At 37.5% G+C, this 23,716-nt stretch overlaps 1 protein-coding gene across 2 annotated transcripts in view; it reads right to left on the reverse strand.

Moving 5' to 3' along the window:
- Positions 1-6,306: 6,306 nt before the first annotated feature.
- BLTP3B (bridge-like lipid transfer protein family member 3B) overlaps positions 6,307-23,716 on the reverse strand; it is a 103,424-nt gene continuing 86,014 nt past the window's right edge. For both annotated transcript variants that reach the window (XM_022600039.3, XM_022600038.3), the window contains exons 18-21: positions 19,695-19,948; positions 19,269-19,377; positions 10,397-10,590; positions 6,307-8,715 (exon numbers count right to left, since the gene is read on the reverse strand). In XM_022600039.3, the coding sequence (XP_022455747.2) occupies positions 8,596-8,715; positions 10,397-10,590; positions 19,269-19,377; positions 19,695-19,948 (677 nt within the window). In that variant the 3' untranslated portion in view covers positions 6,307-8,595. The remainder of the gene's footprint in view (positions 8,716-10,396; positions 10,591-19,268; positions 19,378-19,694; positions 19,949-23,716) is intronic.

Genomic DNA, 23,716 nt, shown 5'->3' on the forward strand with positions numbered 1-23,716 from the left:
GAATATCCTATAAATATCAATTAAGTCCATCTTGTTTAATGTATCATTTAAAGCTTGTGTTTCCTTATTTATTTTCGTTTTGGTTGATCTGTCCATTGGTGAAAGTGGGGTGTTAAAGTCCCCTACTACGATTGTGTTAACTGTCGATTTTCCCTTTTATGACTGTTAGCATTTCCCTTATGTATTGAGGTGCTCCTATGTTGGGTGCATAAATATTTATAATCGTTATATCTTCTTCTTGCATTGATCCCTTGATCATTATCTAGTGTTCTTCTTTGCCTCTTGTAATAATCTTTATTTTAAAGTCTATTTTGTCTGATATGAGAATTGCTACTCCAGCTTTCTTCTGATTTCCATTTGCATGGAATATCTTTTTCCATCCCCTCACTTTCAGTCTCTATGGCCCCTAAGTCTGAAGTGGGTGTCTTGTAGACAGAATATATATGGCTCTTGTTTTTGCATCCATTTAGTCAGTCTATGTCTTTCGGTTGGAGCATTTAATCCATCTACATTTAAGGTAACTATCGATATGTATGTTCCTATTACCATTTTCTTAATTGTTTTAGGTTTGTTATTGTAGGTCTTTTCCTTCACTTGTGTTTCCTGCCTAGAGAAGTTCCTTTAGCATTAGTTGTAAGGCTCGTTTGGTGGTGCTGAATTGTCTTAGCTTTTGCCTGTCTGTAAAGGTTTTAATTTCTCCATCAATTCTGAATGAGATCCTTGCTGTGTAGTCATCTTGGCTGTAGGTTTTTCGCTTTCATCACTTTCAGTATGTCCTGCAACTCCGTTCTGGCTTGCAGAGTTTCTGCTGAAAGATCAGCTGTTAACCTTATGGGGATTCCCTGTATGTTAGTTGTTGTTTTTCCCTTGTTGCTTTTAATATTTTTACTTTGTATTTAATTTTTGATTGTTTAATATGTGCCTTGGATTTATCCTGTATGGCACCCTTTGTGCTTTCTGGACTTGATCGACTATTTCCTTTCCCTTATTAGGTAAGTTTTCACCTATAATCTCTTCAAATATTTTTTCAGCCCCTTTTCTCTTCTTCTTCTAGGACTCCTATAATTCAAATGTTGGTCTGCTTAATGTTGTGCCAGAGGTCTCTGAGACTGTTCTCAATTCTTTTCTTTCTTTTTGCTTTATTCTGCTCTGCAGTAGTTATTTCCACTATTTTATCTTCCAGGTCACTTATCTGTTCTTCTGTCTCAGTTATTCTATTGATTCCTTCTGGAGAATTTTAAATTTCATTTATTGTGTTGTTCCTCATTGTTTGTTTGCTCTTTAGTCCTTGTTAAACGTTTCTTGTATCTTCTCCATTCTATTTCCAAGATTTTGGATCTTAACTATCATTACTCTGAATTCTTTTTCAGGCAGACTATTTCCTCTTCATTTGTTTGGTCTGCTGGATTTTTACCTTGCTCCTTCATCTGCTGTGTGTTTCTGTGTCTTCTCATTTTGCTTCACTTACTGTGTTTGGGGTCTCCTTTTCTCAGGCTGCAGGTTCGTATTTCCCATTGTTTTTGGTGTCTGTCCCCAGTGGCTAAGGTTGGTTCATTGGGTTGTGTACGCTTCCTGGTGGAGGGGACTGGTGCCTGTGTTCTGGTGGACGAGGCTGTATCTTGTCTTTCTGGTGGGCAGGTCTGCGTCCGGTAGTGTGTTTTTGGGTGTCTGTGACCTTGTTATGATTTTAGGCAGTCTCTCTGCTAATGGGTGGGTTTGTGTTCTTGTCTTACTAGTTGTTTGGCATAGGGTGTCCAGCACTGTAGCTTACTGGTGGTTGAGTGGAGCTGGGTCTTAGCGTTGAGGTGGAGATCTCTGTGAGAGCTTCCACCGTTTGACATCACATGGAGCCGGGAGGTCTCTAGTAGACCAATGTCCTGAGCTCGGCTCTCCCACCTCAGAGGCACAGGCCTGACACCCAGCTGAAGCAGCAAGTCCCTGTCTGCCACATGGCTCAGAAGAAAAGGGAGAAAAATAGAAAGAAAGAAAACTACAAAATAAAATAAAATAATTAAAATTAAAAACAATATATTAAAAATTAATAAAAATATAGAAAAAAAGAGAAAGAAGACAGCAGCCAAACCAAACAACAACAAATCCACCAATGAAAGCAAGCACTTAAAACTATACTAAAAAAAACCCAAAAAACAAACAGACAGAACCCTAGGAGAAATGGTAAAAGCAAAGTTATACAGACAAAATCCCACAAAGAAGCATACACATACACACTCAGAAAAAGAGAAAAAGGGGGAAAAAAATATATATATAAAGGAAGAGAGCAACCAAATCAATAAACTAACCTACCAATGAAAATAAACTCTAAATACTAAGATAAACATAAAACCAGAAACACATTAGATGCAGAAAGCAAACCGCAAGTCTACAGTTGCTCCCAAGCTGGGAGAAATTTCCTTCTCTTCTTTGTTCGCCCACCTCCTGGGGTTCAGCTCTGGATTTGGCCCTGCCTCTGCATGTAGGTCACCTGAAGGCATCTGTTCTTCGCTCAGACAAGATGGGGTTAAAGGAGAAACTGCTTTGGGGGCTCTGGCTCACTCAGGCCGGGGGGAAGAAGGGGTACGGAATGCAGGGCGAGCCTGCAGCAGCAGAGGCAAACATGACATTGCAACAGCCTGAGGTGCGCCGTGTGTTCTGCCAGGGAAGTTGTTTCTGGATCATGGGAATCTGGCAGTGGTGGGCTGCACAGGCTCCTGGAAGCAGAGTTGTGGATAGTAACCCATGCTTGCACACAGGCTTTTTGGTGGCTGCAGCAGCAGCCTTAGCATTTCATGCCCATCTCTGTCATCCGCATTGATAGCCACAGCTCGAACCCATCTCTGGAGCTCATTTAGGTGGTGCTTTGAATCCCCTCCCCTCCCACACCCTGAAACAGTGGTCTCTTGGGCAGATCCAGACTTTTTCCCGGACTCCCTCCCGGCTACCTGTGGTGCACTAGCCCCCTTAAGGCTGTGTTCATGCAGCCAACCCAACTCCTTTCCTTGGGATCTGACCTCTGAAGCCCGAGCCTCAGCTCCCAGCCCCCACCCGCCCCGGTGGGTGAGCACACAAGCCTCTCAGGCTGGTGAGTGCTGGTCAGCAGCAGTCCTCTGTGTGGGAATCTCTCCACTTTGCCCTCTGCACCCCTATTGCTGTGCTCTCCTCCGTGGCTCCGAAGCTTCCCCCCTGCCACCCCCCATCTCCGCCAGTGAAGGGGCTTCCTAGCATGTGGAAACTTTTCCTTCTTCGCAGCTCCCTCCCAGAGGTGCAGGTCCCATCCCTATTCTTTTGTCTCTCTTTTCTCTTTTTTCTTTTGCCCTACCCAGGTACGTGGGGAGTTTCTTGCCTTTTAGAAAGTGTGAGGTCTTCTGCCAGCATTCCATAGATGTTCTGTATGAGCTTTTCCAAATGTAGATGTATTTCTGATGTATTTGTGGGGAGGAAGGTGATCTCCACGTCTTACTCCTCTGCCATCTTGAAGGTCTCTTTTTTATTTTTAAAATTCTCAGTCTTGATGGTTGTAATTCAGTATTTGAGTTTTTTGTTACATCAATAAAACAATTCTCCTAAGTGGTTGCAAGAAGAAGGTTAATCACCTCACTGTACTCTCTTAAACTCCAAAACGCTCAGGTATATTTCTTCACCTAAACAATCAAATATGTCTTCACATAAAAGTGAAGAATTAAAGTCAAGAATGAGAAATTTTACTTACCATTCAATCAGCTTAATATAAGTTATCGGAAAGAATGAATTGACTTTTGATTGGTGACACAAGCAAAGTGAAAATAAAACCTAATGTATAAATTATTTACTATTGCCTTTTAATCTAAATGGTTTCAAAATCTTTTAAAACCCTGTTTACTCCTCTTGGTGATTTAGTGATACATTTTTTTTTCCTTAGAAAAAACTATCATACTATACAAATAGAAAAAAAAGACATTTAGTTGATTTCATATGTCTTAAAATTTTTCTCGTAAAAGAGTTTCAAATCCTCAGACCTACCAGCCCAGTAGTGTGGGCAGCACTTATATTGAATTTCAATATTGTAACATTAACATGAATTTCCCTCCAGTGTACAATGATCTATTAGTTAATATCTAATGGTTTATAAAAATCATCATGCTTACATTTTTGCTTCATGTTACCTTAATTTTTGTACTTCTCAAAAAAGCAGCAAAAATTTTTTTAAATGTCAAGTATTATAATTTAATGAAGAAATCAGTGTTTAAAAACATTATTTCTTTAATGTTTCTATATATATCCTGCATAATTCCATCTTTGGGTATTTTATTCTAAAAGGAAATTGAAACATAGCTCAAAATTTATTCTCTTTAGCATCCCTGGGTGCAAGGTAAAATGAGACTGTTAACACCTTAAGGAATTAGGCACAACTGATCCTGTGTATCAATTTCTCAAAATTGAAAACTATTTCAGCCACTACTTTTTTGGCCTTATTTCCATTCTGTTTAGCTGACAGGACTGGCAGATCTCAACAGCCGCAACACCATATGTTACAATCAAAGCCAGATGACATTCTGGCACTGCAGTGCCTGTATGAATCGATGTGCTAATTTTCTCTTCTGTGATGATTTGTGATAAATCATCTAGAATTTCAGGTATTTAAAATTCAGAAGGACATAATATGGCAAATTTATCCATTCTCCATCTTTTTCTTTCCCTATGGACTCAAGTAGTCTGCCACTTTTAATAACTACCACCTCCAACTTTTATGCCTATGTTCCATTTCCCCTCAATCCAACTGAGGGGAAGAACTCAATACCTGAAAAACATCGTTGATACCTCATCCATTCATTTTATTCTTTCAACAAATTTATTGAGAACCTACTATGTGCCAGGCACTGTATGAGGCACAAGGAATACAAAGTTGAACAGTGGCAACAAAAACACACACAATTCCTGTCCTCATGGAGTTTACAATGTAGAGGGTCTACATTAATCAAAAACATATAAAATTACAAAGGTGTTCAGTGCTAAGTAGTGGTATGTGTTCACGTGATAATGTATAACAGTGGGTCTTACTCTGGTGAAAGAAATTAGGGAATGCTTCCCTGAGGAAGTGATGAATGAGCTGAGATCCAAAAGACAAACAGGAATTAACTAAGCGACGAAAGTACTTCAAGCCAAAGGAATAGCATGAACAAAGATTCCTATGGTGGAAGAGGCACTTTGATTCTCACTTATTTCAGACAGTTAAAGTGCAATGAGGGTAGAACACAAAGAAAGTAAAACATGGTGCAAAATGAAACTAAGAAGTAATAATAATAACTAACCTCTATTAAATGCTTTTTAAGGTGATGTGCCAGTCATTGTTTTAATGTTTTGAGACATTAACTTTTTCAACGTTCATAATTATAATATAAATAGTGGCCCTAATACATAATCTCATAGGCAACATATTTTTGTTTTAATCATAAGAGCAATGAAATGCCATTAATGTGTTTTAAGCTAGAGGTGAAACTGGGGTAGGTGGGTTGCCTTGATTAAAACTGCACTTCAAAAAAGAGAATTCTCCCTGCCTATAAAAATGAATCAGGAAGGCCAGAGTAGCTTAGGAAGACCAGTTACGAGTCGACTGCAGTAATGCAGGTAAAAAGTGCTGATGGTAGCTTAGATTAGGAAGGTGGTAAGTGAAGAGAAGTAGACAAATTTACAAGGTAAAATGACAGGATGCAGTAGTGAACTAATTTGGGGGTGGGGGGTTGCAGTTAGGGAGAGGAAGGTGTCTAAGAGGAGTTCTAGGTTACCAGCTTGGAAACCAGGGTGATGGTGGTACCTCAGATTGGATACGTTAATAAAAACATAAAGAGGAAGTTTTAACCCCTGTACTGACAAGTACTGAATAACAATAACTACAATAAAAATCCAAAAGGAGTTTCTGGTTAATTTTTTCACATATATTTGCCTGCAATCCTATATAGCCATTCTTACATGGCTTAAATAAAAATAATGTTTCATTACAACTAGTGTCACATGGTGATCTTTTGAATTCTAGCATAAAATGAGAAAAGAAAAAAAATACAAGATGCCAAGAAAATGTTTTTCACATATGTAAAATTAAAAAGGAAAACACAAGTATCATTTTCTTCCCCTGATTACTAACATCTCTGCTAGGGATTTAGCAAAGACATGGCAACTTTATATCTAATTTGTGGTCATTTAAAAACTCTGGTAAGTTTATTACAGGTTGATTCCTATATTTCTCACACAGCTAAAAAGGTTGGGGTTAACTTAAAAAAAATTCTCCCCTTATCTTTTAAATAGTTTGAATAATACACACATCATACACACACACACACTTTAAAAGTATTATTATTTATGTTTAAAAGAAAAACAGATAAAAGACCAACAAGTGATTCCTTTCCCCACATCAGGAAAAATCTGTGAAATAAGGAATAAGATAAAATAAAAGCATATAATTGGGATGTAAGTAAAAAGAGCAGGTTATTGTGATTTCAGTCAAGTCACTTGTTCTTTCTTAGCCTTAAGGTTTTTATTTAACTTTTAAAATGTGCATAATACCTACCTCCCAGGTTTGCTGTGGGAATTACATAATGGTTTTGGAAGTGTTTTATTAATTTTAAATCTCTATAAAAATAGTAATCACTATAAATTTTAAAAAATCTAACAAAGCATACAGAGTGTTCAGATCCACATTAATTATCATCTCTACTGTTTATATGATTTTCTTGAGAAGGCCAAATAAATTGAAAATAAGGAAAACATTCAGCATCTATAACACTAAATAATTATAATATATCATAAAATTAAAATTCATATAGAGCAAATAGCTCAAGTCTGAGAAACACTGCAAGCTCTGAAGAAGTTAATGTCCCATCAATCCAGCTTTTCTATAATAGAGACTGCTTTTGTTGACTATATACCTACAGATCAAAAGTACTCTACTAAGGATATAAGCTATACATTTAAAATATTTAATTAGACCTTTGCTTTTAATCTAAAACTATATAATAGTCTTAGATTAAAATGGTTTATCAGGATTTTAAAAACACTCTGAGGTAAAATAATAACAATTTAACTTGTTCTTTGCTGTATCCTTAGCTCCCAAAACAGGGCTTGTATTTTAAATAACGTTAGTTAAAATGGACATTATAGAAAAAAAAAAAAAGCCAGTACCATTTTCAATAAAATCTAAAATCACTCCAACACTTAATGTAAAATGAAATGTATTTCCTTCCAAGTACTTAGATAGAGGGATGGCTATATAAGTCATACCAAACAAGCAAAGCACCATAAAGTGTCTGAACGTGGTTGAAAATTTTCAAGTATCTTAAAGAAAGAGCAGTCCAGCTATTTCATGTTCTATCTTGGATATATTTATGTTTAAGAATGTGAATTTTAAAATAGGCCCCACTTAGTTTAATTCTATCAGAAATATATTTTAAATTGTTAAAAGCCTCTGTTTCTTAAATACTCATAAACTTTTATTTCATAATGCATGATTGAGATTCTCTCTCATGTTGCTTTCAAACTTAACAATCCCTAGAAAATAGAATTCAAAATTTACCAGTTTTTCTTATTATAGAAGATAATATATAAGTCACATAGAACTTCAATCAAAACTAGCATTATAAATTTGACATGTGCAAACATCCACCTGTTGTGATACTACAGGAATGGTATGAAATTGTTTTATGTATGTGAAAAGAAAATTCTCTGAAAACATTCCCTTCCTTAAATAAAGGAAAGATGAAGGTAAAGAACTAATATAAATAGCATTAGTTAAAATTCTTACAGTTACAAATGCTAAATTTAGTAGGATAGTTAAATTACTCTTTTACTTCTAACAATAAATGTTTAAAGGAATGTACAAATAATGCTTTTTAAATCAGTTGGCCATATACTCTAATGTCTTGCTTTTTTACAGTTTATGCTTTTTATTTTAACATTTGTGCCATCTTCTTTGATTAAAATTATAGCTTCAACTTACACAGTTTACCCATCACTTAAAATGATTCTTTTTCACATTTTCAAGTTACTTCATAAGTGCAGTAGGGTGATGATTTTCTAGAATTTTCAAACCGAGCCATTAGATATTCATTAATTTGATTGGACTTTTTTTTACAGTAATTAAATATAGATTTAAGTACATAATTTTAATAACATTTAAAATGTAAGCTTCCTTTTATTTTACATTAGCCCTAAAAGCATCTGAATCTTTGTAAATAATAGTAAATTATTAACAAATAGTGATAAATAGTGGGAACACATAGATTTTAATTTTTCTTTTTAAAAAATGCCTATAAGGTAATATCAAAATTAGGAAATGACATCTTCTATTCATTAGGCAGGTAATTATTTTACAGTATGCGTTGACTTCCTTATATCACACCAGTTTAAAAGAGGGTTTAAACCCCAAAACACAAAACAACCAAAAGATTGTAATGCCCGTACCTAGTATTTTCTAAACTGGCTTTGGAATAGTCACCACTTCATCACATTCTATTTCATTTTATTGTCTTTTCATGAAAAGGAAACTCTTCCACTAACTGGAAACATCACATTATAAATATAACCACCATACTCCAGAGCTATAATTTGAGTTTCTGACTGCCACTCCTACTATTCAACTGTCATCTTCTTTATATGATGGAGAAGAGCATCTTTTTCCAAGTGAGCCTCTGCAAGAGCTGTTTTAGCTTTAGCCAATTCCTGTTTAAGAGATTCATTCTCTTCCATGAGCTGAAATGATAAATTTGGAAAATAAGAAAACTTAACCATTTTCAGAAAACACAAACTATTTATACAGTATCAAAGGTGTGACACATGAGTCAGTAAAATTACCCAATGCTGGTGAGGATGCACTTAAGCCGAAAACTGCTTTGAGAATTTATTTGGAAACACATACCAAGCACTTAAAAATGTCCGTAAGTTTTGACCCAGCAATTCAAAACACTAATTAACTTCTAATTTCCAAATCTAATAGTGATTTTGTTTAATTTCAATTTCTCTTAAGATGCTGCTGCCTCACCACTCCTTGCTACGCCTCTCTCCTCTTTTGCCTTTTATGCTACAGTTCTTTCTTGTTTACCCCTCTCTACCTATGGACTTTTCATCTCTTCCTCAGCTGTCTAATAACCCTTAAATTTTTCGTATTCTATTAAATTCCATATCACTGGAGCCACTCTCTTAGATGATCTCATCTACTCCTGTGGCTCCAATAACTACAGATAGCCTGATCCAGCACAAGCCTCTCTCTGGAGCCCCAGACCCACATTCTGAATATCTCATTAGACATTTTCATCTAGATGTCAATAGGTCTCCCCTCATTAAGACTCGGTTCAAGCATTTTATCCTCTTAGAACCATTCCCTAACCCCTAGCCAGGAAGATGTGATAAAACTTTCTCCACAGGAAAACACATTTACACAGATATAGTAAAATAAATTCGTTCAATTTCAAAGAGTTCTCAGACCTTTTAGTACCAGCTTAAGAATGCCTGCCTTACAGACCAAGTTGGGTATTTCACTATACTTCCCAAACTCTAGTACATATAACACATGAAACAGTATGTTCTGACTACCGTTTACATGCTTCTGTCTTTCCCACTAAACTTTGAGTTTCTTAATAGACAGGGAGTGGTATACTGTTACAATTCTATATCCTTAGCTTAGAGTTGACAACCAACAAATCCTGTTAAACAGGTGAATGAACTCATTCTGTGGTTCTATCATAGAGAATTAAAATTCTGCTGGATAGAATTTGATAACAGCAAAAAATAAGAAGCAACTCAAATATTAAATGTTAAGAGGAACCTTTAGAAATGACAACACATCCACACCCATATTAATCTGCCACTAACAATAAATATGAAGCATCGACTATACTTGAATTAAAAAAACAAATAAAATACATATACGAAGCATATGTAGTAATATGGAAGACATCTGTTAAACAAAGTTAAGTAAAAAAAAATACAGTTATATACACTAGAATAGTAATTATTTAGAAAAATTATGGAAAGAGCATGGGAGGAAAAATTTTAAAATACTGACTGACAGCACTGTAGGAGGTTACAATACGTTAGAGTTGTTTTAAAATATTTTTCCAAAGATCTGAAACATAACAATACTTTTGCAACTTAAAAATAAGACATCAAAATGAATATATCTTCCAAGAAGCCTTCGTGGATTCCAGAAACTGGCACTGTCCCACACTTACTCCTTTATCTTCCATCAGACTACAAACTCTGTGAAGGCTGGGGATGTCCATACCTTGCTCAACACTGTATCAACAGCATCTAACACAGTGCCTGGCATATAACAAGCACTCAACAAATTTTAAATAAGTAAATAATGTCTTAACTGTTTAATATTTATTTTAATTGCTGAAACTGAATGAGAATGAACTAGTTTTTCCATTACCTGTTCCCTAGTAAAGTCAAAGGAGCACTCAGGAAAGTTGACTGACTGAGAAGTCCAAGGAACCTCTGGGCTCGTCTGAGTGGCTTGAGTGACACTGTGTTGTTTTTTCAGATCACACTTTCCACTGGTAAGCAGCACTGAATCACTTTTGACATCTTCTTTCAAATCATTTCTAGTGTTAAGCATCTGAGAATCTAATACAACAAATAAATACTCAGATAACATTAAGTTCTCTTGTGAAAAACTAATTTAAAAATGAGTATCTCTATTAGTAGGAAGGCATTACGAAACAGGAAAACAATAAAGTCAATAAAACAAAAAAGCTCATTCATTGAAAAGATGAACAAAATCAAAACCAAAAGCTCATCTGTTGAAAAGATGAATAAAATTGATAAAACCTTAGTTAGATGGACCAAAAAATAAAAAAGGAAACAAATTACTAGAATCAGAAATGGAAGAGGGGACGTTACTATCAACCTAACAGAAATAAAAATAATTGTAAAGGAATACTGTGAAGAACTGTATACCAATAAATTAGATAGCTTAGATGAAACAGAAAAATTCCTACAAAGACACAAGCTACCAAAATAGACACAAATATAACAGGTAAAGAGATTAAATCAGTAATCAAAAACAAGTGATGGTGCTTCAGGTATAGCCAGATACTGAAATTCATGTGATGTCCTCAGGAGTGTCAATTTAGGAACCTGACTCTCTCTACTTCTCAGGTCCACTTTTCTTCTCTTCTGGGTTCGTTCAGTCATATGATGGCAAAGGTAGACTCTGGTGACCCCAAACGAGTAAGTTTTACAGCCTGTGACCCCTTCTCTCTCAGTGTCCTTTCAATTCACAAAAAAAGACTCAGAATGCTTGGGTCACAGTCCATTCATGTATCACTCAGTGTCCCAAGGGCTGAAATCTTTTGATTGGCCCTGCTGGGTCCCATCTCCATTTTTGTGATAGGGTCATATGATTGCTAAGTCCACCAAAATCACATGCAACAGTCATGATAGTAAGGCAGTTCACCATATCAAATTATACTGAGCAGACAAAAGAGTAATACTGCTCAAAATAATTTTTCCCCTTAAAAAGATTTCCAGGGCTTCCCTGGTGGCGCAGTGGTTGAGAGTCTGCCTGCCGATTCAGGGGACACGGGTTCGTGCCCCGGTCCGGGAGGATCCCACATGCCACGGAGCAGTTGGGCCCTTGAGCTGTGGCCGCTGAGCCTGCACATCCGGAGCAACAGGAGAGGCCACAACAGTGAGAGGCCCGCGTACCGCCAAAAAAAAAAAAAAAAAAAAAAAATTTCCAGAAGGGGTTAGCTAAGTCAAAGAACAAAAATATTTTTTAAAGCTTTTGTTCATATTGCCAAATTACCCTCCATAATGGTTCTATCAATTTTACCCCTATTCTGTATATATAAAAATGGAATAGTTCCATTAACATGGATAAATGACATCAAGTTGAGTTTTGGTTTGTTCTTGGGTTCATTATATTACAGTGGTCTCAAATCAGAAACTACTTTTTACAATATTGTCCTGTACTGATTATATTTTTCGTAGTATTAACTAGGAAAAAAACTACAAAAACTGTTGTATTGGTTCAGACTAGCATACAATTCAGCTTGGCAGTGACTGTAAGAGAAATCCTAAAGTACTATGCCATGGAAAAGCCAAATTCTCCATTCTTTCAACCTCAAAAAATTAATAACACCCCTAAAATTCTACTTGATTACAAATTTATAACATACTTTTGTTTTTCAAATTTTTAGAGGAGCAAAACTCTTCTTTTAAATGAAATCTGACATAGAATGCTAATATGAACTAAAAAAAAAAAAAAAAAAAGCTGACTTACATAGGCTGTAGTGAGGAAAACAGAGGGCCCAAGACCCATTTTATTTAGTCTATATCTCACTACTCATGGGATACTAAGAATAATGAAAAAACCACTGACCAAACAATTCTGAAACCTATTTTATTTCAATCACTGGCAGGTGGAATGAGGAGAGAAAAGGGAAGGAGAGGGAAAGAAGAGAAGAGGAAGAAATATGGGAAGAGAAAAAGAAGGAATGAAATAGAGGAGGAGGGAGGAGAGAGAGCTAGAGAGTGGAGGAGACAGAGGAGTGAGGATGGGAAAAGAGGAAGAGGGATGTAGCTGTAACTGGAGATAAAGACGGAGAGTTAACGGTGACTCTGTTTTGCATATACACTCATTTGTAGTACCTAAATTTTAGATTCCACATATAAGTGAAATCATTAGTATTTCTTTTTCTCTGTCTGACTTATTTCACTAAGCTTAATATTCTCTAGGTACACTCATGTTGCTGTAAATGGCAGAATTCATTCTTTTTTTATGGTTGAGTAATATTCCACAGTGTGTGTGTTTTTATATATATATATATATCTTATATCTTCTTTATCCATTTGGGTTGCTTCCATATCTTGGCTACTGTAAAGAGTGCTGCTCTGAACAGAAACAGACTCAAAGATACAGAAAACAAACTAGTGGTTACCAAAAGGGAGAAGAAAGCAGGGAGGGGCAAATGAGGAATATGAGACTAAGAGATACAAACTACTAGGTATAAAATAGATTAAAATAGTTAAACAACAAGGATATATTGTATAGCACAGAGAAGTACAGGCATTATCTTATAATAAGTTTTAATGGAGTATAATCTATAAAAATATTGAATCACTATACTGTACACCTGAAACTAATATAATATTGTGAATCAACAATACTTCAATTAGAAAAAAAAAGAGGGAGAGATAAGTAGGGGGGAGCAGGTAGGAAGGGAAAAGGAAGAGATAAGAAGGGGAGGAATGAGGAGGAAGAGGCAGAAAGAAGCAAGTGTAAAGATGGGAGGGACTGGAAAGGGATAGGAAAGGAGAGAACCTGTAACTGACAAGGGTAATTGGAGTCTATTACTATAGAAAGACATATTTCCTTTTATTTACTTTAAAAGAGCTTCTTTCTAGTTTTTTGGGGGTTTTTTGCGGTACGCGGTACTCTCACTGTTGTGGCCTCTCCCGTTGCGGAGCACAGGCTCCGGACGCGCAGGCTCAGCGGCCATGGCTCACGGGTCTAGCCGCTTCACAGCATGTGGGATCCTCCCGGACCGGGGCACGAACCCGTGTCCCCTGCATCGGCAGGCGGACTCTCAACCACTGCGCCACCAGGGAAGCCCTTCTTTCTAGTTTTTAAGACAAATTTTGATGAACAAATCCATGCCCCTCATGGATGAAATGTACACCTTACGACAATGTACACTTTTCCCCTCGCATAGGCTCTGCTAGTTACTTTCTAGATCTTGTACCTTGGGCAAGCCATTCAACTTATCTAAACTTTAATTTCTTCATTTGCAAAAAGGAGATGATAAGAATACTTGCCTTAATTATCTCAAAGGGTTATGGTAAGAATTAAGTGAGTCAATATTTAATGTAAAAGAACTTTACAAACTGGAAAGCATTATTCAAATATTAATTGCTGTTAGTACCACAGCAGGTGTTCAATAAATATTTGACTTTAAATCGAGGTTTTAACAGTTCTCTGTTTATTCAGACAGAAGATGTCTATTCATTTGTCTTCTCTGAGTGTCGTACAGGCACTCTTCCGAGTTTAGGTTTTACACTACTCCTTAGGTTTAGTAATTTAAAAATTCTTCCCTCATTCCCAGTGAGGAAGTATTATGGCAATGATTCTAAGGCTGTATATGGCAAAGAGTTGTTCATCACAGACCGTTAAATATACAATGCCCCATCCTACCCCCAACATTCCAATATAATCTATTGGGAGGTACTCCCTCACAACACTTTTGCTGGGAGTCAATGCCACAATGGCCACTCTCTCAGATGGGAGTATGCCAGGTCCTAGGTGTGTTGGGTGCAAGACATGTTGAGAGACAGGACACTACTATTAAAATTAATTAACAGCAAATGGCATAGGATATACAGACATACTATATATATATATATATATATATATACACACACACACACACACAAACACATACACAACAAACATTTTCTGTCTTTTTCTCTTATAATAGTGTTATTAAATTACTTAATTAGTCATATTTCACTGGAGCAACAAGAAATTGTAGTATACCTTTGTAATTTTCTGAAAAATTATTTTAACCTTCTCTGTACTGAAAAATTAGTCTTTCCCAAGAAGTGTGGAGTACTATGATAAGTGGCAATAAATAAATAAATAAATAAAAACAAAAAACATCTATTCTTTTATGATGAACTTTATTTAATCACATCCAGAGCAGCTGCAAGTATACCTCACAGTACACTAAAAGAACAGGAAGGAGTAAAGAAAAATATTAGGTAAGCTGCTATTATCACAGCAACAAACACCTAAAACTAATTTTTGAAACACCTACTAGTCAGATTATTCTGAATGCTCCTGTTTGCTAAATAAATTTGTTTTAAGGGAGAAAAACTCAGCATACCTCAAAATTTCCTTCCTTATTTTTCTTTTTTGGCTGTGCCACGTGGCTTGCAGGATCTCAGTTCCCCAACCAGGGATTGAACCTGGGCCACGCAGTGAAAGCACCGAATCCTAATCAATAGACCACCAGGGAATGCCCATACCTGAAAATTTCTTAAAGAGCTACTTGAGAAAGTAGGGCCATTCAAATTATTTACCCAAAGTGCTTCAAAATTCTAAGAAGCAAATAAAACTCTTAAATACTTGTTTATCATGGCTAATATATTAATTTGAGTCGTATTTATGATACATTATCATACAAGCTTTATGTGCGGTACATTAGACTACGTGTTACATTACGTACATCATACACCAAAGACCCTCATGCAATTCATTTCCACATGATAAGAAAAATAACATAATGTAATCTGCTTCATGATATTGCTCTTAGGAATACACTGATATGAAACATGAGACACCCTGTATAAAACAAAGCATACTTGCTTATGCTTAAAACATGTTGTTCTTTCCAGAGACAATGGAAAACTACTTTAAAATAAATTGTCTTAAATTTTGTACAATGTTAATATCCTGAATAACACAACAAAATTTTCCATCGTCTCAATGAGCTTTTGAAAGGTACATCAACAATTTACAGGACTTCCCTGGTGGCGCAGTGGTTAAGAATCCGCCTGCCAATGCAGGGGACACGGGTTCAAGCCCTGGTCCGGGAAAATCCCACATGCCGCAGAGCAACTAGGCCCGTGCACCACAACTACTGAGCCTGTGCTCTAGAGCCTGCGAGCCACAACTACTGAGCCTGCGTGCCACAGCTACTGAAGGCTGTACGCCTAGAGCCCGTGGTCTGCAACAAAAGAAGCTACTGCAATGAGATGCCCGCGCACAGCAACAAAGAGTAGCCCCCGCTGGCCACAACTAGAGAAAGCCTGTGCACAGCAACGAAGACCCAACGCAGCCAAAAATAAATAAATATTTTTTTTTAAAAAGTAATGCTTAAAAAGAATATTTTATATACATGAGTACTGCTGCTAAATTTAAATAATACCCTGAGTTTTGATGCCCACTTAAAGAAAATCTAGCATATGCTTTTCTCTAACATTTCATCACTACCTAAATGGCTTTGCTGAAAAGATCCAAGTGTCACTGTAAAAACATGAAATAAGAAAAATTATATTCCTAAAATGTAAAACATTTGATAAGGAGCAAGAGTTTTCATAAATGTAAGAAATGAAGTTTATAAATATGTGACATATTCTGAAAAGATAAATATGTGATTTTTTTTTTTTTTTGGCCACACCACAGGGCATGTGGGATCTTAGTTCCCCGAGGGATCGAACCTGCGCCCCCTGCAAAGGAAGCACAGAGTCTTAACCAATGGACTGCCAGGAGTCCCTCATATGTGATTTTTTTTTAACCCATACAACTTTAAAGACAAATCCAAATGGAGTTTCCATATTGAAATGATCTTCTTGCAAATATATGCCCTTGCTGTATCAGTGATTCACTTTTGCCTTAGCTACTACATTAAAATACAGTTCACAATTGGTAAAATATGTATTGATATTTCACCAATTGTAAAATATAGATAAGAAATATAGGGGAAAATATAGAGAAAATTTTTTCAAAGCACCTTGATTTTAAATTAGTTTTTACTCATTAAATTGATGTTTATTTAATTCTTTATTTCTCCATTATGTGTATGCAAGTGGATATTTTTCTTTAGATATTATAAACCTCTCATTTAAAAGAAATATTTGTTTTTGTTTTCTTCAGCAAATAGTAATTAATCTCACTCAGTTGGCAATAAATCCCCAACAGTTAGAGCAAGGATTGTTTTAAATTTTGTCAAGTATAGATATTTTATTTGGAACTTCACTGGTGGTGCAGTGGTTAAGAATCCACCTGCCAATGCAGGGGACACAGGTTAGAGCCCTGGTCTGGGAAGATCCCACATGCTGCGAAGCAACTAAGCCCGTGCGCCACAACTACTGAGCCTGTGTGTCACAGCTACTGAAGCCCGTGTGCTTAGAGCCCGTGTTCTGCAACGAGAAGCTCACGCACTGCAACGAAGAGTAGCCCCCACACTGCAACAAAGACCCAATGCAGCCAAAAATAAAATTAATTAATTTAAAAAATATTTTATTTTCTGCTACATTTTTATGTCAATGACAAACTTTATTGCACTGATATCAGAGAAATGGTCTGCATGAACTTTATGTTTTGGAATCTGTTGATATTTTCTTTGAAACTGAATTAATAGAGAAGTTTTATGGGTATTTGAAATTACCCATTTGTTGAATTCAAATATATATATATACATACACATACACACACACACATATTTATATTTATGTATCTATACTTGTACTCTGAGAGGCATGTAAAAGTTTCTCTATGATTATAGCATCTCAATATGATATGATTCCATTTCTCTTTACTTCAAATAGGTTTGCTTTTATATTTTTCATATATTTTTCATAACAATATTATGTTGTTAGATGGATAAAGGTTTATGACTGAGGTATGTTTTGGGGTATCTTTAATCAATAAGAAATCTCTCTCTGAGGCCAATGACTTTAAGAGGCACCTCACAAAAGAAGATATATAGATGGCAAATCAGCATACGAAAAGATGCGTACATCATATGTCATCAGGGAAATGCAAATTAAAACAACAGCATACCACTACACACCTATTTAGAACGGCCAAAATCCAGAACATTGACAACACCAAATGTTAGTGAGAACATAGAGCAACAAGAAATCTCATCCACAGCTGATAAGAATGTAAAATAGTACAGCCATTTTCTTACAAAACTAAACGTACTCTTAACCATAAGATCCAGCAATCACACTCCTTGGTATCTACCCAAAGGAGCTGAAAACTTATGTCTACACAAACACCTGCATGTGAATGTGTACAGCAGTTTTATTCATAACTGCCAAAATATGGAAGCAACCAAGATGCCCTTCAGTAGGTGAAATAAACTGTGGAACATTCAGACAATGGAATATTATTTGGCTCTAAAAGGAAATGAGCTATTAAGCCTTGAAAAGACATGGAGAAACCTTAAATCATATAACTAAGTGAAAGGAGCCAATCTGAGGGCTTCCCTGGTGGCGCAGTGGTTGAGAGTCCGCCTGCCGATGCAGGGGACACGGGTTCATGCCCCAGTCTGGGAAGATCCCACATGCCGCGGAGCGGCTGGGCCCGTGAGCCATGGCCGCTGAGCCTGCGCATCCGGAGCCTGTGCTCCGCAACAGGAGAGGCCACAACAGTGAGAGGCCCGCGTACCGCAGAAAAAAAAAAGAAGCCAATCTGAGACAGATACATACTGTATGATTCAGGTCTGACTCTGGATATCTCTTGAAGGTAGAGCTGATAGATTTTAGGTGACCTACTATTTTTAAATTCAAAGATCAGGTTTTTAATTTTCAAGGACTTCTAACTGGTTATTTTCCATAAAAGCTTGTTCTTGTTTTGAGTTCAAAAGCCTATCATCTGTCTGAGGATATTAATTATATTTCTTTAAAAGTCTCAACTTTTCTTCAGCACTCTGAAGCACTGGAACACTCTGTTCTGGTTTTGTGTAAGACAGACCTGCAGTTTGGGGATCTAAAGCATCTGGGAGCAAGAGCCATACAGCAAACCTAACTTCTCACACCTGAGCTATCTTCACCTGAGCTTTTATCAGTAATGAAGATGACATTTTGATCTTTGTTGGCCTGACTTCTATGTTTGCTGTAGCTGTTCCCCAGCTCCAGAGAGGAAGGACTCTTCAGTCAAGAGTGCCCCACAAACTGCTTCTACCTCAGCAATAGTCTTCTCTTTCATGGTTTCTGGCTACAGATTTTTCTGGTTCGTCTCTTATCAGTCCCTCACATTTCACCCTCAAGTAGCTACTGACAAAGTGAGGACTAGAATACCTAGGTCTACCAACTCAAGCTCTTTCCACTACTCCACACTACCTTAGAAGGCACAGTCCTTACATTAGAGACCTTAGAAATCTTGCTAGAATGGAGATACAAGCACTGAAACAGAACTAAATACATAGCAATATACTATAAGTAACTAAGGTATGGAGAATAAGTACTCAAGAATTTTAAGAAGTCACATCAAGTTATAGAGAAGGGTTCATTGAAAAGGAGAAGATTGAGATAACCCTGGAAGGACTTCATTCAAAACACCTTTGTAGAATAGATACTAAATCAATTATAGATGAGTTATTCCTGAGCTAGAGGTTCATACATGGATGATATTTTATCACAATGTACTCACAGTGTCCCTAAATCATCTACTACTACATATGCATACACATATAAAATAGTATATAAAACGTATGAGTGAAAAAAAAAATCAGCATACTAATAATGACATATTTCAGTTAAATGTTCACTTAAACTGTTTTCATATATACCTCTGATATGAAAAGAGCCATCATCATTTCTCTCTACCACAAGATGATCAATATGAACAGTTACAGGAGCTGGTTCAAAGGATACTGTATTACTACGAGGACTGTCATCCTACAGGAAAGATAAATAGTATTGGCATGTTGTTATTAAAGTAAAAGATAAAATTAATCATCTTCAATTAATCATTTTCTTAAATATTACTTCAGCCAATAATATTCTTAATGAGTTTGAAATATATCTTTAACACGCTTTAGTTCATACAGTGAGAAAACTGCTCATTTCATTTTGATATTTTGTAATTTCTATGAAAAATCTCTACACCATCACCACAAAGACCAACCAGTTCATATTTCTAGACATGAATCAAAGTCCAGGTAGGCAAAGTGAACATTTATAACATGAAAATATAAAAATATTTGTTAACATACTTTTAAATTTATTTTTGTGTTAGAAACTTGTATCTTCATTGGCATCACTGTTGCAACAGTTTCATCTTCCAAAAAATGTTGAATATTCATAAGAGAAGATATAAGAAACTCAGTGCTAAAGTTTTCTATATGGCACTGCAGAAAGCCATTCTTTTCTGCAAGCAAAGAGTGTATTACAGCACCAGGCCCACTTTCAAATCTCAGAGTAATCTCAGGAGAGGATTTAGAATGAATTACAGCTTTATGATCTGAACCTATGAAAAAAGAACAAATAAAAATTATAACTTTGTAGTACTACTCAGAAATGTCACTCTCAATTACCGGTCATTATTGTCACTTTGTACAATGTTAAAGCAATAATAAACTTTTAATATTTACTCTTAATTTAAGATATTTACAGTACATATACCACATGTACCCCACCTTAATTTTCCCAATTTTCATTTTTATAGACAATCTTCTACTGCAATAATGCTGTCTTGTCTATACTTTTCTAAAATATTTATTTATTTATTTATTTATTTATTTATTTATGCCTGCGTTGGGTCTTCATTGGTGTGCATGGGCTTTCTCTAGCTGCGGCGAGCAGGGAGCAGGGGCTACTCTTCGTTATGCTGCGCAGGTTTCTCACTGCGATGGCTTCTCTTGTTGCGGAGCACGGGCTCTAGGCATGTGGGCTTCAGTACTTGCGGCACACAGGCTTAGGTGCTCCACGGCATGTGGGATCTTCCTGGAGCAGGGCTCAAACCCGTGTCCCCTGCACTGGCAGGCAGATTCTTAACCATTGTGCCACCAGGAAAGCCCTGTTTTGTCTATAATTTTATATATATTTTTATTTTTTGGTAACATGGAAAAACATGCCATGATATAAATCTGATGATGCATAACTCAGATATTTTGAGTGTGTCTCAGTGTGTACATATCTATACATTTATTATATAATGGACAACTGTGATGAAGAAACAGTCATGGCATTTAAAGTGACTCAAGCCATTTCTCAAGTAGTGACAAAAGCCTGAAGTTTTGTACATTCTTCATTAAAATTGGGCCCTTAAATAACTGGAAAGGTAAATAGAGAAGACCCCATTAACATGTTACTACTAGAAGACAATTTTGAAACTAAAATTACAGCAAAGGAAATATATTTATATTTACATTTATTTATGCCTTGGTCTTGCTCCAAAAAAGAATTTGAGGTGGCTTACAGAGCTATAAATACTCAAGTTCAAAACAAATTTCTTTAATTTCAATAAACACCCATAAAATATCTTTAAAAATAAAAGTTCCTAGTGGAACGACTTAAGTGAATTGGTGCTCATGGTAACTATTTTATTTTACATTACCTAGTTCTAAAAAGAATAGGAGAAAACATGCACATGGTATAATCAGATTAAAAAAATAAGTAGGGGAGAGAGGGGGAAGATGGCAGAAGAGTAAGACGTGGAGATCACCTTCCTCCCCACAGATACATCAGAAATACATCTACATGTGGAAGAACTCCTACAGAACACCTACTGAACGCAGTAGAAGACCTCAGACCTCCCAAAAGACAAGAAACTCCCTACGTACCTGGTTAGGGCAAAAGAAAAAAGAATAAACAGAGACAAAAGGATAGGGATGGGACCTACACCAGTGGGAGGGAGCTGTGAAGGAGGAAAGGTTTCCACACACTAGGAAGCCCCTTCGCCGGCGGAGACTGCGGGTGGCGGAGGGGGGAGCTTCGGTGCCGCGGAGGAGAGCACAGCAACAGGGGTGCGGAGGGCAAAGCGGGCAGATTCCCGCACAGAGGATCGGTGCCGACCAGCACTCACCAGCCCGAGAGGCTTGTCGGCTCACCCACCGGGGTGGGCGGGGCTGGGAGCTGAGGCTCGGGCTTTGGTCGGAGCGCAGGGAGAGGAATGGCACTGGCAGTGTGAACATGGCCTGCAGGGGGTTAGTGCGCCACGGCTAGCCGGGAGGGAGTCCGGGGAAAAGTCTGGACCTGCCGAAGAGGCAAGAGACTTTTTCTTGCCTCTTTGTTTCCTGGTGCGCGAGGAGAGGGGATTAAGAGCGCTGCTTAAAGGAGCTCCAGAGACAGGCGCGAGCCGCAGCTTACAGCGCGGACCCCAGAGACGGGATTGAGACACTAAGGCTGCTGCGGCCGCCACCAAGAAGCCTGTGTGCGAGCACAGGCCACTCTCCACACCCCCCCTTCCGGGAAGCCTGGGCAGCCCACCACCGCCAGGGTCCCGGGATCCAGGGACAACTTCTCTGGGAGAACGCACGGCGCGCCTCAGGCTGGTGCAACGTCACGCCGGACTCTGCAGCCGCAGGTTCACCCCGCACTCCATACCCCTCCCTGCCCCCGGCCTGAGTGAGCCAGAGCCCCCGAATCAGCAGCTCCTTTAACCCCGTCCCGTCTGAGCGAAGAACAGACACCCTCAAGTGACGTACACACAGAGGCGGGGCCAAATCCAAAGCTGAACCCCGGGAGCTGTGCGAACAAAGAAGACAAAGGGAAATCTCTCCCAGCAGCCTCAGGAGCAGTGGATTAAAGCTCCACAATCAACTTGACGTACCCTGCATCTGTGGAATACCTGAAAAGACAATGAGTCATCCCAAATTGAGGAGGTGGACTTTGAGAGCAAGATTTATGATTTTTTCCCCTTTTCCTCTTTTTGTGAGTGTGTATGTGTATGCTTCTGTCTGAGATTTTGTCTGTATAGCTTTGCTTTCACCATTTGTCCTAGGGCTCTATCCGTCTGTTTTTTTTTTATTTAAAAATTTTTTTTCTACATAATTATTGTTTTTATTTTAATAACTTTATTTTATTTTACCTTACTTTATTTTCTTTTCTTTTATCCTCTTTCTTTCTTTCTTTCTTTCCTCTTCCTTCCTTCCTTCCTTCCTTCCTTTCTTTCTTACATTTTCTCCCTTTTATTCTGAGCCGTGTGGATGAAAGGCTCTTGGTGCTGCAGCTATCAGTCAGTGCTGTGCCTCTGAGGTGGGAGAGCCAACTTCAGGACACTGGTCCACAAGAGACCTCCCAGCTCCATGTAATATCAAATGGCGAAAATCTCCCAGAGATCTCCATCTCAACACCAACACACAACTTCACTCAACGACCAGCAAGCTACAGTGCTGGACACTCTATGCCAAACAACTAGCAAGACAGGAACACAACCCCACACATTAACAGAGAGGCTGCCTAAAATCATAATAAGTCCACAGACACCCCAAAACACACCACCAGACGTGGACCTGCCCACCAGAAAGACAAGATCCAGCCTCATCCACCAGAACACAGGCACTAGTCCCCTCCACCAGGAAGCCTACACAACCCACTGAACCAACTTTAGCCACTGGGGACAGACACCAAAAACGATGGGAACTACGAACCTGCAGTCTGCAAAAAGGAGACCCCAAACACAGTAAGATAAGCAAAATGAGAAGACCGAAAAACACACAGCAGATGAAGGAGCAAGATGAAAACCCACCAGACCTAACAAATGAAAAGGAAATAGGCAGTCTACCTGAAAAAGAATTCAGAATAATGATAGTAAAGATGATCCAAAAACTTGGAAATAGAATAGAGAAAATGCAAGAAACATTTAACAAGGACCTAGAAGAACTAAAGATGAAACAAGCAACGCTGAACACAATAAATGAAATTAAAAACACTCTAGAAGGGATCAATAGCAGAATAACTGAGACAGAAGAACGGATAAGTGACCAGGAAGATAAAATAGTGGAAATAACTACTGCAGAGCAGAATAAAGAAAAAAGAATGAAAAGAACTGAGGACAGTCTCAGAGACCTCTGGGACAACATTAAACACACCAACATTCAAATTATAGGGGTTCCAGAAGAAGAATAGAAAAAGAAAGGGACTGAGAAAATATTTGAAGAGATTATAGTTGAAAACTTCCCTAATATGGGAAAGGAAATAGTTAATCAAGCCCAGGAAGCATAGAGACTCCCATACAGGATAAATCCAAGGAGAAACACGCCAAGACACCTATTAATCAAACTGCCAAAAATTA

Source organism: Delphinapterus leucas, chromosome 11, assembly GCF_059928025.1.
Source record: "Delphinapterus leucas isolate spDelLeu-1000000601 "Yukka" chromosome 11, BTC_Dleu_Yukka2, whole genome shotgun sequence".
Taxonomy (NCBI): domain Eukaryota; kingdom Metazoa; phylum Chordata; class Mammalia; order Artiodactyla; family Monodontidae; genus Delphinapterus; species Delphinapterus leucas.